This window comes from Amphiprion ocellaris, chromosome 7, assembly GCF_022539595.1.
Source record: "Amphiprion ocellaris isolate individual 3 ecotype Okinawa chromosome 7, ASM2253959v1, whole genome shotgun sequence".
Classification (NCBI taxonomy): Eukaryota; Metazoa; Chordata; class Actinopteri; family Pomacentridae; genus Amphiprion; species Amphiprion ocellaris.
This window is the reverse complement of record NC_072772.1, coordinates 5,931,397-5,948,433: the sequence shown is the minus strand read 5'-3', so window position 1 is coordinate 5,948,433 and position 17,037 is coordinate 5,931,397. Positions and strand designations below refer to the sequence as shown.

Sequence of the window (17,037 nt, the reverse complement as noted above, 5' to 3'; positions counted from 1 at the left end):
GAAGTTAAGCTTGGAATAGCAGATATACAAAGGTTGGTAATATTTTAACATTATGTTCATGTCTTAAAGTGTACACTTTTTAAATTCCTTACATTGCTGTGATATGCATTTCTGAAAACTGAGCAATGTATCACTACCTAGCAGTGGAAGACACTGTATTCTTTGAGACATAGATTAAGCAAAGGATTAATGCTGTCCACTTATGACAGATCACGACCTTGAGACTGTGCGGGCCATAGGATTATGCTACAGTCATTATGTTACCAGAGCTATCTTGGTTATATGTGCTGCCTCGAGTGAGTAGACTGAGGCCATTAAGGGTCCTGGCTGTGATCTTTGAACATTACTCAACTGATGTTCTACCAAAGAGGGTATTGTGGAGCCTCCATAGGTACAGGTGGTATGCTATTACATGACCAGCCGCCATTACTGTGGGCACCATTCATTAATCACTGGAGAGATCTATTTATCAAGTCATATAAATATAGTTCTTGGTGGGAATGGAGGTCTTATCATGTTTACAGGACTGCTTTGCTCAACAGGGTGCTTTAGGTTGTTTGCATATTACAACAGACTACTTTATTTCAAGTGTACAGCATTACAGAATGAGGACCATGGAAATACTTGTACGATCTGGCCCGAAATAGGCTCACAGCATTCAAAAGTAAACAGAAATGTGATTAAGCTTAGTGAAAGTAATGAGAAAAAGATTGTTTATGAGCTTCAGGACCTGAGATGTTACTTAAGTAGCTTTTAAACTTTATTCAAACAGTTAATTACACTTCCTAGATATATTTTTAATCTATTCTGCTATGCGAGGTGTGTATTTCCATAGCTTCTGTGAACTCACTGGAGTTAGCAGCGATATTTAGAATATCATGGATGATATATTATAGGATATAGTATTTCAATGTTTGTGCAGATAATTTAAGGCTTGCTCTGCTCAGGTGGACAACCCTATCTACAGCAATTCATGATGTGATACTGCCACCCAGAGATCAAATTTTATACACCAAATTTATATTCTCCGTGACTTTGAGCTCACATTTAGGCAGTGACATACATTATTTGTCTCTCAACGTCATTACAGATCTTCTGTAATCTACAACCCATCAGATTTGGTTACTTGAGCAGGAATTGCAGTTGTAACTTGATATCTAGTGTCAAAGTCTGTTTCCTCTTGTTAAGGTGTAGGTTAGATTAGGTTATGGTGAGGCACTGTGGAGGTGACAGGTTGGGGTTTGGGGCCAGGATGAGTTGACATCCCAAAACGCCAGAGTACTGGGATTATGTAAAGCACTAAAATAGGAATTGTATTTCCAGCTAGAGATCAAATTTCATATTCAAAATCTACATTTCCCAATGATTCACACTGAGTATATCACATACATGATTACCAACTTAAAAATCAGTAAATATCCCAAGCTACAAGTATGAAAAGATGATTAACATTTGTTGCTACAGAGTCAAAACATTCAGCCAACAGCCCAAAGAAGAAACAACAACAACAAACAAACAAACATTATGACACCACCATTATTTACAAAAGCAGGTATGGACTGTGTCAATGGGTAGGCAACTGTTCTTTTAAAGAAACTAGTTAAATCACCTTTAACACTAAGCACTCACTTTAGGAACAACGCTACTTAGAAACCAAGTCAGACTTGCCATCTAACAAAATACACCAGGAGAGTGTGTTATTTTACCAACCAACATAACAAATTCAGCAAGCAGACCACAAGAGTTTCAGTGTATAAACCTAATGATGTTGTTTAGACAACATATTTACAATCACAGTAGAAGGTAACAATGCACTTATCAAATGACACGTGACTTCCAAAAAATTAACATCTAAGAGTTCAAAACATATACTGAGGAATTAAAGAGTGACAACAAACATATATCTACAAAACAATCAATGCATGTATTAAATAACGGATTTTAGTATGTCTACGGCACAAAACTAGCCTCAGAGGTCAACTGTATTCTGACAAGGTATTAAAGTAGCACAGCATGACTTAAAACCAGAATAGTGAACTTCTCATTAGCACGTAGCAAACAGTTCGCACAGGCTTTTCAAGGAAAACATGGAAGAACGGCCTGCAGATACTTTTCGTGCTCCAGGTAAACAATACAATACATCCTCTAGCAGTGTTAACTAACAAGAGATTTTTAAAAAGGGTCATTTAGCTAACAAGTAGACAGAAAGTAACATCTGACTCACCTTTTTCGAAGTCACGCTGTCGTCTCTAGGTCCACTTGTTGCTGTGTCTGTCATTTTGCTTGTTTGTTTGTTGATAGCCTCCTTTTCGTCAAGCTAGCTAAGTAGCTACAAAACTCGCATTAGCTTAACTTTCCCGGTTGTTTTATTGAAATTATTTAGCTTAAAAGATGCTGTTGAATTTTATTTGGTTTATTATATCCAAGTACGACAGCCTGGGCATTTCACTTTCACGTTTTTACAGTTTAAATGCCATTTTGCAATGCCGTCGAAATGTCCTCCGTTCTTCTAAATTATAATTAGCTTCACCTGTTTCCCTCCGGTAAACTGACATGGTAACCTCAACTGTAAAAGTGCAGTACCAACTTTGACCACACGCATTGACATACATATACTTGCGGTTATACTCCAGAGGGGCGCTGTTTCGCTCATTTGAGAAAACTAAACTGCAGGGAGGAGTTCTTTGAAAAATGTGGAGCAGGCCTGGGAGGATTAGGCAGGAAAATAAAGACGAGGCCCTGTGTCGTATGTATTATTTCATTAAATGATATCAATTCTTTATACCATAGGGGAATAAGCATTTGTTGTTTCAACACACAGCACCACTACAACAAAGCAGACTTCATGAGACAATCAAGTATGCACTATGTTTTAAATATTAACAGGCAGATCGAGATTCAATGAGAAATCACAGGAAAGTAGTAAGTGTGTCCGCTATTTGAGACACATCTGCAATGGATAAGGCTAATCAGAATCAGTTGTATTGCTGGTGCATTAAAAAAATTCTAAAGAAGCAAAAAAAATATTTTAAAAGATTATTGATAAACAATCAACAACATGCTGGCTTGTGGAATGCTGTCCAGTCTTACTGAAGGACTTGGTGAAGTTTTGCAGATATTTTCAGGGACAGGATCAAGTTGTTGGACACCTACAATCCAGAGTTGTCTGTAACAGTTTCACAGATGACAAATTGTGGAGTTGTGCACATTTCAGTGTCTGGCTATATCCCTACCTGTCATGCAATCTGTGGCAGTGTGCCATTTGAATGAAGCTGCATTTTATGGTGGCTTTTTATAGCCATTGGTCAGAGGAGTCTGTGTGCTGGTCACACTATATGTTCATTGTCCATAAAAGCAGGTATGGATTAATTCAGTGGTGGAGAATTAGTTACCATATGAAGAGCTCAGAAACTATTTGTGCACAGTTGGCTGAACCTTTTCTATTCATGACAACAGGAGAGTTTTTTTTTTTTTACTTTTTCTCAAAGACAGAAGAAAAGACTGCATGCATGCTGCATGTATATGTTTGTGTACAGTATATACTACCAATCAAAAGTTTGGACACACCATCTCTTTTAATGGTTTTTATTTATTTACATGACTATTTGCATTATAGATTCTCACTGAAGGCATCAAAACTCTGAATGAACACATATGGAATTATGTAGTAAACAAAAAAGTGTTAAATAATTCAAAACATGCTTTATATTTTAGATTCTTCAAAATAGCCACCCTTTGCTTTGATTACTGCTTTGCACACTCGTCATTCTCCCGATGAGCTTCATGAGGTAGTCACCTGAAATGGTTTTCCAACAGTCTTCAAGCAGTTTCCAGAGATGCTGAGCACTTGTTGGTCCTTTTGCCTTCACTCTGTGGTCTATCTCATGGCACACCATCTGGATTGGGTTTAGGTCAGGTGACTGTGGAGACCAGGTCATCTGACGTGGCACTCCATCATTCTCCTTGGTCAAAGACCCCTTACACAGCCTGGAGGTAATAATAATAATGATAATAATAATAATAATAATAATAATAAGTTGTATTTGTAATGTACTTTTCATTTAGGCAAAATCTCAAAGTGCTACATTGAAGATAAACAGATAAAAACAAAACAGATAAAATAACAATAAAAAATAGAAACTTCAGGAGGTGTGTTTGGGGTCATTGTCCTGTTGTCAAGGCTCCCTCCTCAGTCCCTGCCTCAGCTCCCTCCTGATCACCTCCTCCTCACCGGTCCTCCACTCACTCTCTGCAGCAGCTGGCGGCAATAACCCATCACCGTCATCAGAACTCTGGGCAGCCGTGATGCAGCACACCTGTTCTCCATCTTCCTCCATAAAAGCCAGCTCCACACTCAACACCCTGCCAGATAGTTGCTTCAGCTCCAAGCAGTTTGGTTGGCCTCTGCACGTTCTGTTTGTGTTCACCTGCAGCTGAGAACTAATCTTTTCTCCTGTACCTGCAGTCTCCGCTGGTCATGCTGCCCGGGCTCCCCTGTCATTCCTGTCCACCACCAAACTCTGAACTGGCATTCACCTCTGGAGGAGGAGGTGACTCGTCCCTGCCTGCCTCAGCCCGCTTCAGCCCGCTTCCCCTGCCCCTGCCTCTGGATATCCACAACCACTCTCTGCCACTCACCCACTCCAGCAGAGAACTAACCTGGACCGCCGGTCTCCGGTTGCCTGTCGGCCCCACTTCCAGTCCGTAGTGAGTTCCTTAGTTAGAATTTTTTCCTGGCTTTAGTTTCACGTTGATTTAGTATTAGTTTCAGTCACTCACTCCCCCTTAGTTCTTTTGCACACCTAATTTGTAGCAAAAATAAATTAATTTCTGCCTGATCCCACCGTGAGTCTGTGTGTTCTCTGCCTGGGTTCACCACTGACCGTGACACCTGTTGAAAAATAAATGACAGTCCAACTAAACGCAAATCAGATGGGATGGCATGTCGCTATTCATTATTCTGTGTGCCTCCAATTTTGAATAAATCTCCTGCAGTGTTACCAGCAAAGCAGCCCTACACCATCATGTTCTCACACTTTTCTGTTTACTACCCAGTACCCGGAGAAAACCCACGCATGTACAGGGAGAACATGCAAACTCCACACAGAAAGATACCGGGCACAGAGCGGGACGTGAACCGGGGATCTTCTAGCTGCAAGGCAACGGTGCGCCACTGTGCAGCCCCAGTCTGTATCAAGAATATGATTTGTAGTCTGCGGCATCTCTGTAGCTGTATTTTTCAGAGGTATGTTGTAATGCATTTGAACTTCATCCACAAATTGCAACTCCTGTGAGCTGGATTTCACACCATATTGCAATGAACATATTTAGAATAAGCTCCAATTTCCCCTGAGTTTTTAATATTTCATAGACTAAGTGACTTGGCAACCCAAATTCCTATTCCCCGCTATATCTCTGCAAGTAAAACTATAAAACTACATGGGTGTGGTTTTGCTGATCTGATGCCTCAAACAGCTCTGTACTGCAGTGCTAGTTCTGAACACACGAGGGAGGCAAAACAATACTGAATGAAAAAGGGGGCGGTGTGAGACAGCGATGGTTGCTGTCGGTCGCAGGTTTCATAGACGAGTAACTGATTTATGACAGATTATCAAACTATTAAGCAAATTATTCTAGTTGCTATTAATGCGAAACAACACCAGCCATTGTAACTCAGCAATTAAACTCCTAAAAGCCTTCTGTATTAAACAGGCTACATCATTTTTCACTGTGCTGTCCTCTCTGACAAGTGCAGCGCTCCTTTTTTCAAAGGGTAACTTCGATCGTTTTAAGATGAATTTGTTGATGGGAGATGATTTCAGAATGTCTTACCTGTATCCCACCACCAGGTGTCGCCGTTGGCCTGTGTGTCTCCCACTTCCAGTAACCTCTACTGTAAATGCTGCTCCATCCCTCCTCAGTCGTGACTGGACTGCTGATGAGGAGTTGACATTTCAGAGATGCCCGTGAGATGCATGATGTATACAGTGTAGACTCAAATTCCCTGGTCAAATCAAGTTTAGCAGGGGCTGCTGAATGCTGAATAAATGTGGAAGCTGCTCAGCAGATCAGGCTAAAAAGTGTTTCAAATGCATCTTTAAAAAGTGTCTTGAATAAGGCTGTGACAGAGAAATTCATTTGCAGCACTTAGAAAATGAGCAGCTTCCTTTGGTGTGTCGGACTGAAAAAAATATTTGATAGAATTACATTTGAATTCATTCGTTCCCTTCAAAATAAAAGCATCAATCTTACTCAATATGAAGTTCCTGCTGGTTTGTAAGTGGCATTTTAATTTGAAAGCCATCCCCAGAAGTAGCGTTGTAGATTTTCGCTTACTTAGCCAACTTTTGCGCACAGGCTGATCCTCTCCCCGTGCCGTGTGTGTGTGTATGAAGCGACTGTGTGTGTGAAGCGCGTGTGTGTGTAAACAGCTCGGTAGGCTCATGTTAGGAGCGAGGGCCAGGAACTGACTGCAGCACACACCACCAGGCTGAACTGCGCTCGGGGGCCGCTCAGATGAGGAGATGGCAGCCGAATCCACCCGGAGATTCACCAAGAACCTGCTGAAACCGGGGAGCGCGGCGGAGATCCGGCAGACGGCGTGCAACGCAGTCAGACACTCCGCAGTGACGGTGAGTAGGACCCGTGTGGATGGATGGTGGATAATATGGGGAATGTGCTGCGTAAACGCGAAATAAATGGTGCGTAGTGGAAACGCATCCCCACCTGTCACACCGAAGCTCTTTTAACTCTCTGGGCTTTTAAACGCCCCTCAGTTGCATCTGAATCAGATTTGAAGTGTTCCAGACGCACCGCACCGCTGCTGCACCGTGGCAGACCTGGCATTGACATTCATGTTGCATCTTTCTTTGCAGTAGATGTGCAGCACGGTGCAGCAGTGCTGTTCAAGATGTCTATCGATCCCACTGGGAACAATTCAATACATTTACATGGTTAAGTCTCAATAGGTGCAGGAATCGCCGTATTTAATTCCATCAGGTAGGGTTTGCTTCACCCGCTTATTGGCTGGTAATGTGGCTATAAAGTCGTAGAACCTATCGTACCCCCCAGTGGTTTGGAGTTTATTTCAGTGTGGCCGGATAAGTGAATGAAATGCAGTAAAGAGGTTGTAGGATAGTGGGATGCGGCATGGCACAGGCAGCGGTTTACATCTGGCCAGCTGTGCACTGAAATGCCGGGAAAGATGGAGGAACAGAGAAATGGGGAGAAAAACAAGGATACTGTTCCATCTTCATGTCCTGATTTATGACTAATTATATCATCAGGCTAGTTTAATATCGGAAAATGTGAAATATACTCCAGTGGGCGTGTCATGCCTTATAATGAGAGGCTCTGATTGACAGATAATAGTGGGAGGAGGGGTGGTCCAGGGGGGAAAAACAGCAAAAAACGCCAGGTACACGCACAAACACACAGAAAGAGAAGGATTTGATGATTTCCCTTTGATTCGTCTAGTAGAGGGACAAAACCTCGTGTTTTACGCATGTGTGTGTCCATTCAGTAGAGATTAGCATAAAGAAAGGTCACTCCACTCGAGCCTTTTTTTTTTTTTTTGCTGGTACTCAACACATCCTCTTCACTGTGGTGTTAGTGTGTCAGTGGGACACACAGGCACAACAAAGCGTAGGCTGTAGTGAGAATTGATTGGAATAAAGAGGGAAAATGTAATATTGCATGACAGGGGACAGGATTACAATGGCTGAGCAGACTCCCAATGAATGAAAGCTGGATATGTCAGCGTACATCTCACTGGAAACTGACATTTTTTCTGAGCAGCCAGATGTCAGGGTGTGCTTTGCATCAAAGACTGCAAATAAGAACAAAAGTGAGAGATGTAGTCTTCTAATATGGTAGAGAACTGCTCGATGTCCAACCATTGTCACCATTATTTACAGTATTAAACATGAACATAACCTGTTAGATTAAAAGTCTGTCACTGTATTTGTATTCTTCATCAAAGCTTCCATTCGTGGTGTGTTACAGTCTGTATGCAACTGAGTGCACACCACCTATGCAGGTCTTTTTTTACATTCTGGCTTGGTGAGACACGAACAAAATGGAGCCACTGTTAATTCTATTAATAACACTTGTTCTGTGCCTGTTTTGACAAGTGAAAATATGTGCTATAGGAAAAAGGCCTATTAAGATGTTGAACGTGTTAATGATTCGATTAATTTGTGCATGCATCTGAAAAAATCCTACAAATCCTATTTTCTACATTGACTAATTCTGATGTTCTAGATGTATAGCTGCAGATATAAGTTTTATAGCAGCAGATCTTAAGAGTTTTGATTCTAAAGTGCCTTCATAATGTACAATCATGGATGATTATTAGTATATGTGGATTTCATTTAAGTGTAAAAGGCATTTAGTGGATTAAAAACATGCTGCATAGAATGGAAAACAGGGATAAAAGCATTCGTCATGATGCTAATATACATTTTGTCACATTTTCTAGAAAACTGGTTCTGAAATATTTATTGGATTAAGTAACCAGACAGAACAAATCAACATAGTTTATCAAATTGGTGCAAAATTCATGCAAAACTCCAAAAATATTGCACTCTGTGGCCTAATACATCCAGATATATTAATATAAATATCACAGTGTACACAGCATGTTGCTCACCCCTATGTGGAATTTATCCGAACACCCCAGCCATTTGTTTGAAAAAGAAAAAAAAAGTGTGAGGTTTTATTTACTGAAAGAGAAGTGAAACGGAAACTATGACTAATATTGTTATCTCCATTTGTATGTGAAGAAACACCCGCTTTTTTTTCTTCGTCATCCTCCAGTGGCTGCTTTGTGTTCTCTATTTTTTAAAAACTGTCTATAAAGGCGAACAATGACAGAGTTCTATGTTTAGACATAGGATGAATGCCAAATTGAGAGGGGAAGCTGGATAAGAGAGTAAGAGTGTGTGTGTGAATGTGTATAACACTTGTAGGCACAGGCTTAGGTTAAGTGGGTGTGTAAATGTCCATAGGCTTTGTGTGCATGTGTGTGGACGTTTTTGTGCGCGTGTTAATGCATGGCCTTTGCTGGTGAAAGAAACCAGGTCAGCAGAATCAGGCCCTATGGCATAACATTCAGTGAAGCGTGAGCCTCTTTCTCTCACTGACCCTCTCTCTCTTTTTATTATTCATTTACTTAATGTCAGCCCTGTTCCCTGACTTTTCCCTCCCCATCTCTCCATGCTTCCTCTGCTTCTTCTATATTTGCTTCTGACACCGTTTTTCTCAGTGTTTCTTGCTGTCCCACGGCTCTGCATAGGCTCCCCAGTCAGGTTAGATCAGTTTCTGAAGTATTTGCGACTGTACAGCACACATGATACCTGGTAAATTCCCCCGGTGTGTCCTTCGTTTTCCTCTGATGAACAGCTCTGTGAAAGCAATCACTGCTCTCTGACTGCTTCACTGTTCCTCAGAGTGGTCAGCCCACCCATCCTCAAATATGCAGGGAGCATGGAAAGGGTAGATAGATATGAGAATGAAGGATGTAATGATGGTTGAGCTTTGGTTGAATAAAGTGGTACAGTTTGTTGCTTCGCTGACCATGGGATCTCATGTGTCGTCTTTTCCAGACTCAGAGCTGCTGTACACCAAATGATAATGACATGAAACATAAAACAGATGCACATACGCAAGATGTGTTTCATGTATAATATAGGGAAGCAGATTTTCTATTTGATATTCCTGGGATGTAGCATTGAAAACATGTTAACAACAAAATCTTGTGAATTTTCAACCAGCCATTGCAGATTTTTTGGCCTCTGAGAGTGTGTTGGGGCTCTCAGCAAAAGTGAGCAGCACAGCCGTGTAGACACAAGTGTCATTCTTGTTGTGACTCTGGCTGCCTGCTGGGATGAACCACATGTCGTACCATGCCTGCAGGATGCCAGCCACACTAACCACACAGCCAGAGATTGGGGCCAACATGGCCACCCTGGCATCTCGCTGCAGCTCAGAGTTTATTTGCCCAGCAGCACAGGGTTGCTTGTATACAATCACCCTCACTCTCTAGGCCATATGTATGCTCATGCCTATCAACATAGTATCCGGTTTTTGGTGTTATATCACCATGGTTCTGTCTTCCCTTTTGGCAGATGATGCCATTCCTTGCCCTTGGCATTCCTGGTGCCCTTATGGTACTACTAGCTTCAAGCCTGGCTGCATATTGGCTATTTTTGGTGCCCAGTTCCAGTGTCTGGGTGTTTTCCAAGAATTTTCCATTTTGTTACTAGCCAGTTTCTGTTGTCCAGTCATAGAGATGGCCCTGTGATATTAACGTGAGGGTATTCAGTAGACAATCAGTGTACCAGTGTTATTTTTTCAGATATAGCTTATTAACTACATGTCATTGTATAACCTTACATTGCTGCTAACAACAACCTTAAATCCCGTTTACTGCCAGTGATGGTTATATTATTTGGGCGATGGATAAAACTAACACTTTTATTACTGGTTAAATTGTCAAACGCATATTTTTTTTTCAATTAGCTGATTAATTGTTTATAATGTTAGAATAGGCCAAGCTCCAGATAATATCTTAACACGATTTCTTTTATGACGAGAATGCAGAATAATGGGACAATGAAATATTTTACAATGACAAAAAAGTTGTGTCCCAAAAGAATAAATCATAGTTAAATAATAGTTTTAATGCTATACAGGCACCACTGGCTTGGACTGTCTTGGATTTGGCTAAACACCCTAGAAAGCAATCACATACTGAGTTTTTGCCACATAGATACATTTTTGGTGGTTTTGTTCGTTTGGTTTTCATATACTCAAGCAGAATTGAAATATTTGTTTATCATATTGTTATAAATAACAGGAAAATGCATAGACTTCTGTCAAACAAGTTAACACAGGCTCAGTTTTATTACTGTAAACGAGCCGATCATGCTCACTGCCATGTGTGGTCACCCCCCAAAGGCCTATTCTTAGCCACAAAAAACCCTGACGTAAATAAGATCAAACAGGTTTTTAGGTATTTTTTCATGCACACTCCATATATTCTGTCTTAGCTGCTAAAACAACTGCCTGGAACATATTAATCACTCTAAAAACTTGTGGATTTCTTTGGAAACTAGCCGACAGTGATGTGAAATGTATGTACCTTATCTTTAATGGGCTTAAGCATGTGAAACCTTGTTTGGTATTGAGCTTCTTTACCAATGTGGTTCACCTCTATACCCATGTGCATGTTCCTGTTCTCCTAAACTTACCACCAGAGACCTGCATATGTTCTTTGGCCAAAAAAGTATGAAGTGAACACACACGCAAAGACTCACCCAGCAACATTTTGAAAGAACTTTGGTTAAAGTTCAAGTGCATTTCCTTCCTCCAGGTTCATGCTTTTTATATGTCACCAAAGCCTTGCACTGAATGTTCTGAAATATTAAAAAGAGGTGTTCATATTTCATTGACCTCCCTTTAGCTTATCTTTTTCTTCCTCACTCACTCTCAGGCTTGGCCTCATCAGTTATCTAACCAATCTCACTTCATATTTTGCACAGAAAAGGTATAATTTCTTTGTTTTCGGCTTGCCTCATTGCATTAGTTGATTTTTCTGTGCTTTCTCTTAATCTGTGTGTACATCAACCTATTTACTATTTGTAATGTTCTGTATCTGAGTGTCTGTTCTTTGAATAAGTGCCACTATACTGAGCGTGTCTGTTTGTCTGCAGCTGAAATGTGTGTCAGATTGTGTGCAGTCCGTATTTGTTGGCGGTTGGCACTCTGGCTAGACGTGTCCCACTGATATGTTCTGGGTGTGTGTGGTAATCGGGATATGCTGTCAGTCTGACTCCGCTTTCTCTTCAATGACGCATCATGTCGACTGCCTGGGGTGCATTGTGCGTGACTGCTGACCTGGTAGCCTTTTTTTTGTCTGTGTGTGTGTGTGATTGTGTGTGTGTTTTCTGAACCACCAGCCAACCATTTAGACTGCATAGAAAACTTTGCATGCAAGCATATGGGTTTGCTTTACATCCGTGGCAGCATGATTTTATCTTGATAAAACCACATTGCGATTCTCTGTTTTTCAAAAATAGTTGTTAGTGTTTTGTTGGTTAGTCACCAGCACCAGCTAATATGCCTTTCTCGTGTCTGTAAGTCCAACTGATAACGATAAAAATCAATTGTTCCAGAAGAAAGAAACCGGTTAGATTACCAGTAATTACTCTCCTGCCGCCATGCTTCTGTTACCACGGCAACAGAGACTGGTCAATTAGGATGGAATTCTAACAGGAAGCGCTCCGAACACTCCTGACATATCTGTACTTTTTCCTTTCTTAGCTCATCTCATCTGTCTCTCTTCTGTTCCCATGCTCTCTCATCTTCCAAGACATCTCATTAATGAATCTGTGTTTCACTTGAGAATTATTCTCTTAGTCCAGTATCTGTAACCCGCCTCCACCATGGCTTTCTGAACACCTCCTTCATTTTTTAGCACCTTCTGTGCTCTCTTTTATTGTCACTTGCTTCTTTATCTTATTTCTTCCACAGTGATGAATCTGAACATATATATATATTCTCAAGGTCTGTCCTCATCCTGGCATTTCTGTCATATGCCTCTTATTACATCTGGAGAGGGAAAGGTAGGACAGAGGTGGAATCCAGCCTATAAATGGGTCAGACATCACCAGTCTTCATCAGTTTAGAGAGATAGACCAAGAAGACTGGAAAAACTGGAATGAAAATAAGGGAAAATGGGTGAGAAAAGGAAGAGAGGGATTGTGTCATTCATCCCAGAGGAGTTTAGACTGAGACTTTGCTGCTGATAACTCGCCGTCTTATAAACACTCCATCCTGTGAGCTTGCATGCATGTGTAATAATATGTCTAGCATTTTTTACACATCATAGTGTCTTAATATTGGCAGGCTCCTGGACTGTGTATAAAGTTGTTAGTCTGCTTTACAAGTCTGCACGCTACCAGCTCCTCTGTCCCGTGTGGACATTAATGCAAGCGTTCCAGTTAAACAAAATTTGATTTCGCAACACTTCACAGCAGAAAATGGAAATGCCACGCTGTTGTATTTATTCCCATTGAGTCTGACATAAAGCTGCTTTACAAATCAACTGAGACAACATATCCTTGGCTGCCAATATAGTTATGCTCTTACATAAGTTGGGGTTTTGGAAATCGTTCCACAGTCGGATTGTGTAACCATACAAACACGAGTGTGTGAGAAAAGAGACTCTGCTCGCAAGAACAATCAAGAGAGGAGCTTTCGACCCTTGATTTGCATTGGAACCATTAAAGTCAAACTTTACAGAATGATTATTAGGATTTATGGTGTTGGTTGGCCACAACCCTTTATATATTAAAATACTAATTCTAATGGAGGAGATGGAGGATCTGCAATTCAATAGTATAATAATAAAAATAATTCTTAATGACAGCGCTGCATTTCACAAAGGAAATGGCATGTATTTAATGAGTATTGCTAATGTACAGGCCGTTACATGCTAGAGAAATTCACAAATAAACAAGCTGCTTGTACGTGAATGACCACCTTTACTGAAAATTCTAATATAACAAACCCTGATTAAAGCTGAATGAGCATTGATAGAAGGCAGCACTGGCCACACTCAGGAGACACACAGCATGAAAAGCGTTTATCAAAAGTAAAAACTGTGATGCACACTTTCTAAATCTATTCTGCTCTGAATAATACATTTTGTTTCGCAAGACATTTCTATAAAAAAAATTCTTAAAATAACATCTGTGTCTTCTCCTACAATGAACAATTGAGAATCTAGGAATTTACAAATATTTAATTTTTCCGAAAGTTTCACAGCTGAATTCAAGATGTTTCCTACGTCACTGAAAGTTTATTGTCAGTGTGCAATGCGGCGTTCAAGATTCCTTATCACACTTGTGTAAGCTGCCTATTGGACCAGATCTTCTTCTGTAGCTCAATTGTGATGTTATGAATCCCGCTGGCAGCTTAACATCTTAAACTCAGATTTTCGGTTTGCACAGACAAACGTCATCACTGCAAGGCTTAAATATGAAGACACATTGACCAAAACGCATTTAAATTAGATTTTTTGTCACCTCTTGCGCCCAGTGTTTCGTGACCTGCTGCGTTGTAGCTGATGCTCATGATGAGTCACAAGGAAGGGGCACCTCGCCTTGTGTGCAACCTTCCAACTCAGTTTGCGTGCATGTCATATCACACTCTATATGTGTCAAACCAGATTGTAAAAGTGTAACCTTGCAGATCGCGTCGGTGCACACTCTGACAGTGTGAAACAGAATGTCATGCTCGCTCTGTCTCTCTCTGACACTACGCATTTTGCATCTCTGAACAACTCAGCGTGAGGCATTTCTGAGTTGTGCACTTCTTCATGGCGCCTGCGTCATGCGGTGCAGCCTAAACCTGTGTGTTCATCACTTTAGATGTTTTATCAGCAGGGTGACATGTACTTATTCTGTTCTTCCTGGCAAACCTCCCCCTCACTCTTTCATTTCTTCCCCAATTTTGCTGCTCTACCTCTTACCTTCTGCTCTGCTCCCTCTCAGCCTCTTTTTCTTACTTCGCCTTTTTCATTTCTTCTTGAATTCCCTAATTGCCTGCACTTCCGTACTACTCCCTCAGACTTTCCCAAAATCTACTGGATTATATTCACTCACACATTTCTCACCCCTTGTTATGCTTTTACAGATTCTGGTGTGTCTGTGTGCATATAGTTATAGATATATATGGTCTATGCAGACAAAGGACGAGAGAAATGGATTAGAGGGGATGAATAGCTCTTTGACATTTGTTATGACTGAGCTGGACACGACTCAGCTGTGTTTGCCCAATAGCAGTAGGAACATGCACTGCCAGGCCTTGGTGTGTGGTGGTCCCGATATTCTCAATGACTCATTCAGAGAGGACAGTGAAATAAAAGCAAAGCGAACACAGAAAAGAAGAAAAAATCTGAGCTTTTCACTGTCACTAGTGACACTGTCCCCTGCTGAATTCTCCCACTGTTTGAACTCTGCATGGTGCACTGCACAGTGATCTCAGTAGTGTGTGAGTGAGCACAGGAAGTTCTTTTTTTCTTAGTTTTCATATCCTGTGAAACACATGTACAGTGTCAAACTGTTCGTTGTTGATTTGTGTCTGTTTAGGTAGGAAAACTGTGCCGAGGGAAAGTATGTGGCTGTCTGTATGTCAGTGTTTGTGAGAGGTCACATGAGAGGAGGAGTGACAGAAAGTGAGAGAGGTCCCCGGGGCTCCATGCATTGTGCCAGTGTACGTTTACAATAGGCTCTTTGGAGAGGCTTCACAGCCAGTGAACTGCTCCATTTAGACTTAGCTGACCAGGCTTTGCCTCACTGGAGCTTAACTTTTATCCTCCCTCCCTCTCTAAAGCTCTTCATCCAGCCTCCCCATCCTGCCCCGTACCTTTATAGACATCACTGTCCACTTGTCCATCTAGACTCTTTTCACAGTCCCCACAGAGGGGGTGATGTGGTGGTGCTGGGGGTCCACTTCACATACTGGACTAAGAATAGTTCAGTGACTCTCTGTGAGTGAATTGCTGTGTTGTCTCTCTCCCTCATACTGCATTCCAGAGTAGGAGGCCTGAATATGCTAGTGCCATTACCGTCCGACCCCCTTGCCCTGCTGCCCTTGCCCTGTTGTACGCACACGAGCACACACTCACACTGTGTGGCAGTGATACATGATGTGGACTTTCCCTCATTGACTGTCTTTTATTGGCTGGACAGGGTGAGACAGAGAGAGAGAGCACAGGGGTGGCTAACTAAGCAACAAATTGGCGAGATGTAACGAGTCAGATGCTACCGTTTACACAAGCAGTCTTTAAAGTCTATACGCTATACGAGAGCCATGTTTTTGTTACACGGTCTAAGGTTCAAGGAGCTTTTTGTTCCTATCTGCTATGCTTGTCTAACTCTTCCCTGGTAGCTTTGATCAACCCAGCAGGCCTACTGATAATCCTGTCTTACCTTTTATGTTCACTTGGCCCTCGTGTCTGAAAGTAAAAAGTAGAAAAAGACACCTGCACTCATTCCATGTACTCTCATAGGTTCACACATAAAAAAATAAAAGTACTGATTTGCATACACACACAGTTATACCCATAGTGCCTCTATTAGAAATGAAAGTGATAGATTTAATCTGACTTTCATAACTGGTCATAGCACAAAACAGCTGGCTGAGTAAAGATCATAGTTTCAAAATATGGGTTCTGAAAATAACTTCATTGGGGACTTTTTGCCACATTGTTTTTTAAAAGTATTTCTATTGGGTAGACAGCATATTGACTTCTGAAATTACAATTTACTCAAATCACATTTCACAGTAAAGCTGTGTAAACTGACAGTTGCAGAACCTAATGAAATTGGACCAGAACTTCAATAAACTAACCATCCAGTTGGTATTTAATGACTTTGTATAACATTATGGAAGATAGTAGGAGACTGTCTGGTTACTTTCTGAGAATTAAATGACAAATTGTCTGTGGAAACTTGCCAAATATGAACCCAAGACAGCCTTTTAACTTAGAAGAAACATGGCCAAAAGGGTGGCTGGCGCTCTTCAAAGCTAGCACCTTTAGGAATATGTTAAAAGGTGATGCAACAGATAATTTACATATAACCAGATAATAAATGGCAATATAGTGAAACAGTTACTATTATATAAAATATGTTGTCATAAGAGATGCGAAAGAAACCATGAATTGGCTCTAAAGTTCTCTAAATGATATCTGCTTTTCTAAACTGTACAAAAACAGAGTATAACCCGAGTATATAGATTTCTGGGGCTATACTGTTTCTAGTGAGTCCCCATTGTTTGCTGATTTAGATGTGCTAACAGGCAGAGTTTGTTGTATTTGGATGAAGTCAAGCTAGTTGTTTTCTCTTGTATCCACCTCTTAAGCCCCATCCACACCGATTTCATCTGTTTGAATCCATGATATCAGTCTTATATTCACAACCCAGAACCCATGACCATAGACATTACAAAGGAACTATAGGTTCAACC

At 41.0% G+C, this 17,037-nt stretch overlaps 1 protein-coding gene across 1 annotated transcript in view; it reads left to right on the top strand.

The window, feature by feature from the left end:
- Positions 1-6,359: 6,359 nt before the first annotated feature.
- The window catches only part of dock10 (dedicator of cytokinesis 10), a 63,976-nt gene continuing 53,298 nt past the window's right edge, over positions 6,360-17,037 (top strand). Inside the window, exon 1 of the mRNA XM_055012331.1 lies at positions 6,360-6,632. Coding sequence (XP_054868306.1) covers positions 6,525-6,632 — 108 coding nt within the window. The 5' untranslated portion in view covers positions 6,360-6,524. The remainder of the gene's footprint in view (positions 6,633-17,037) is intronic.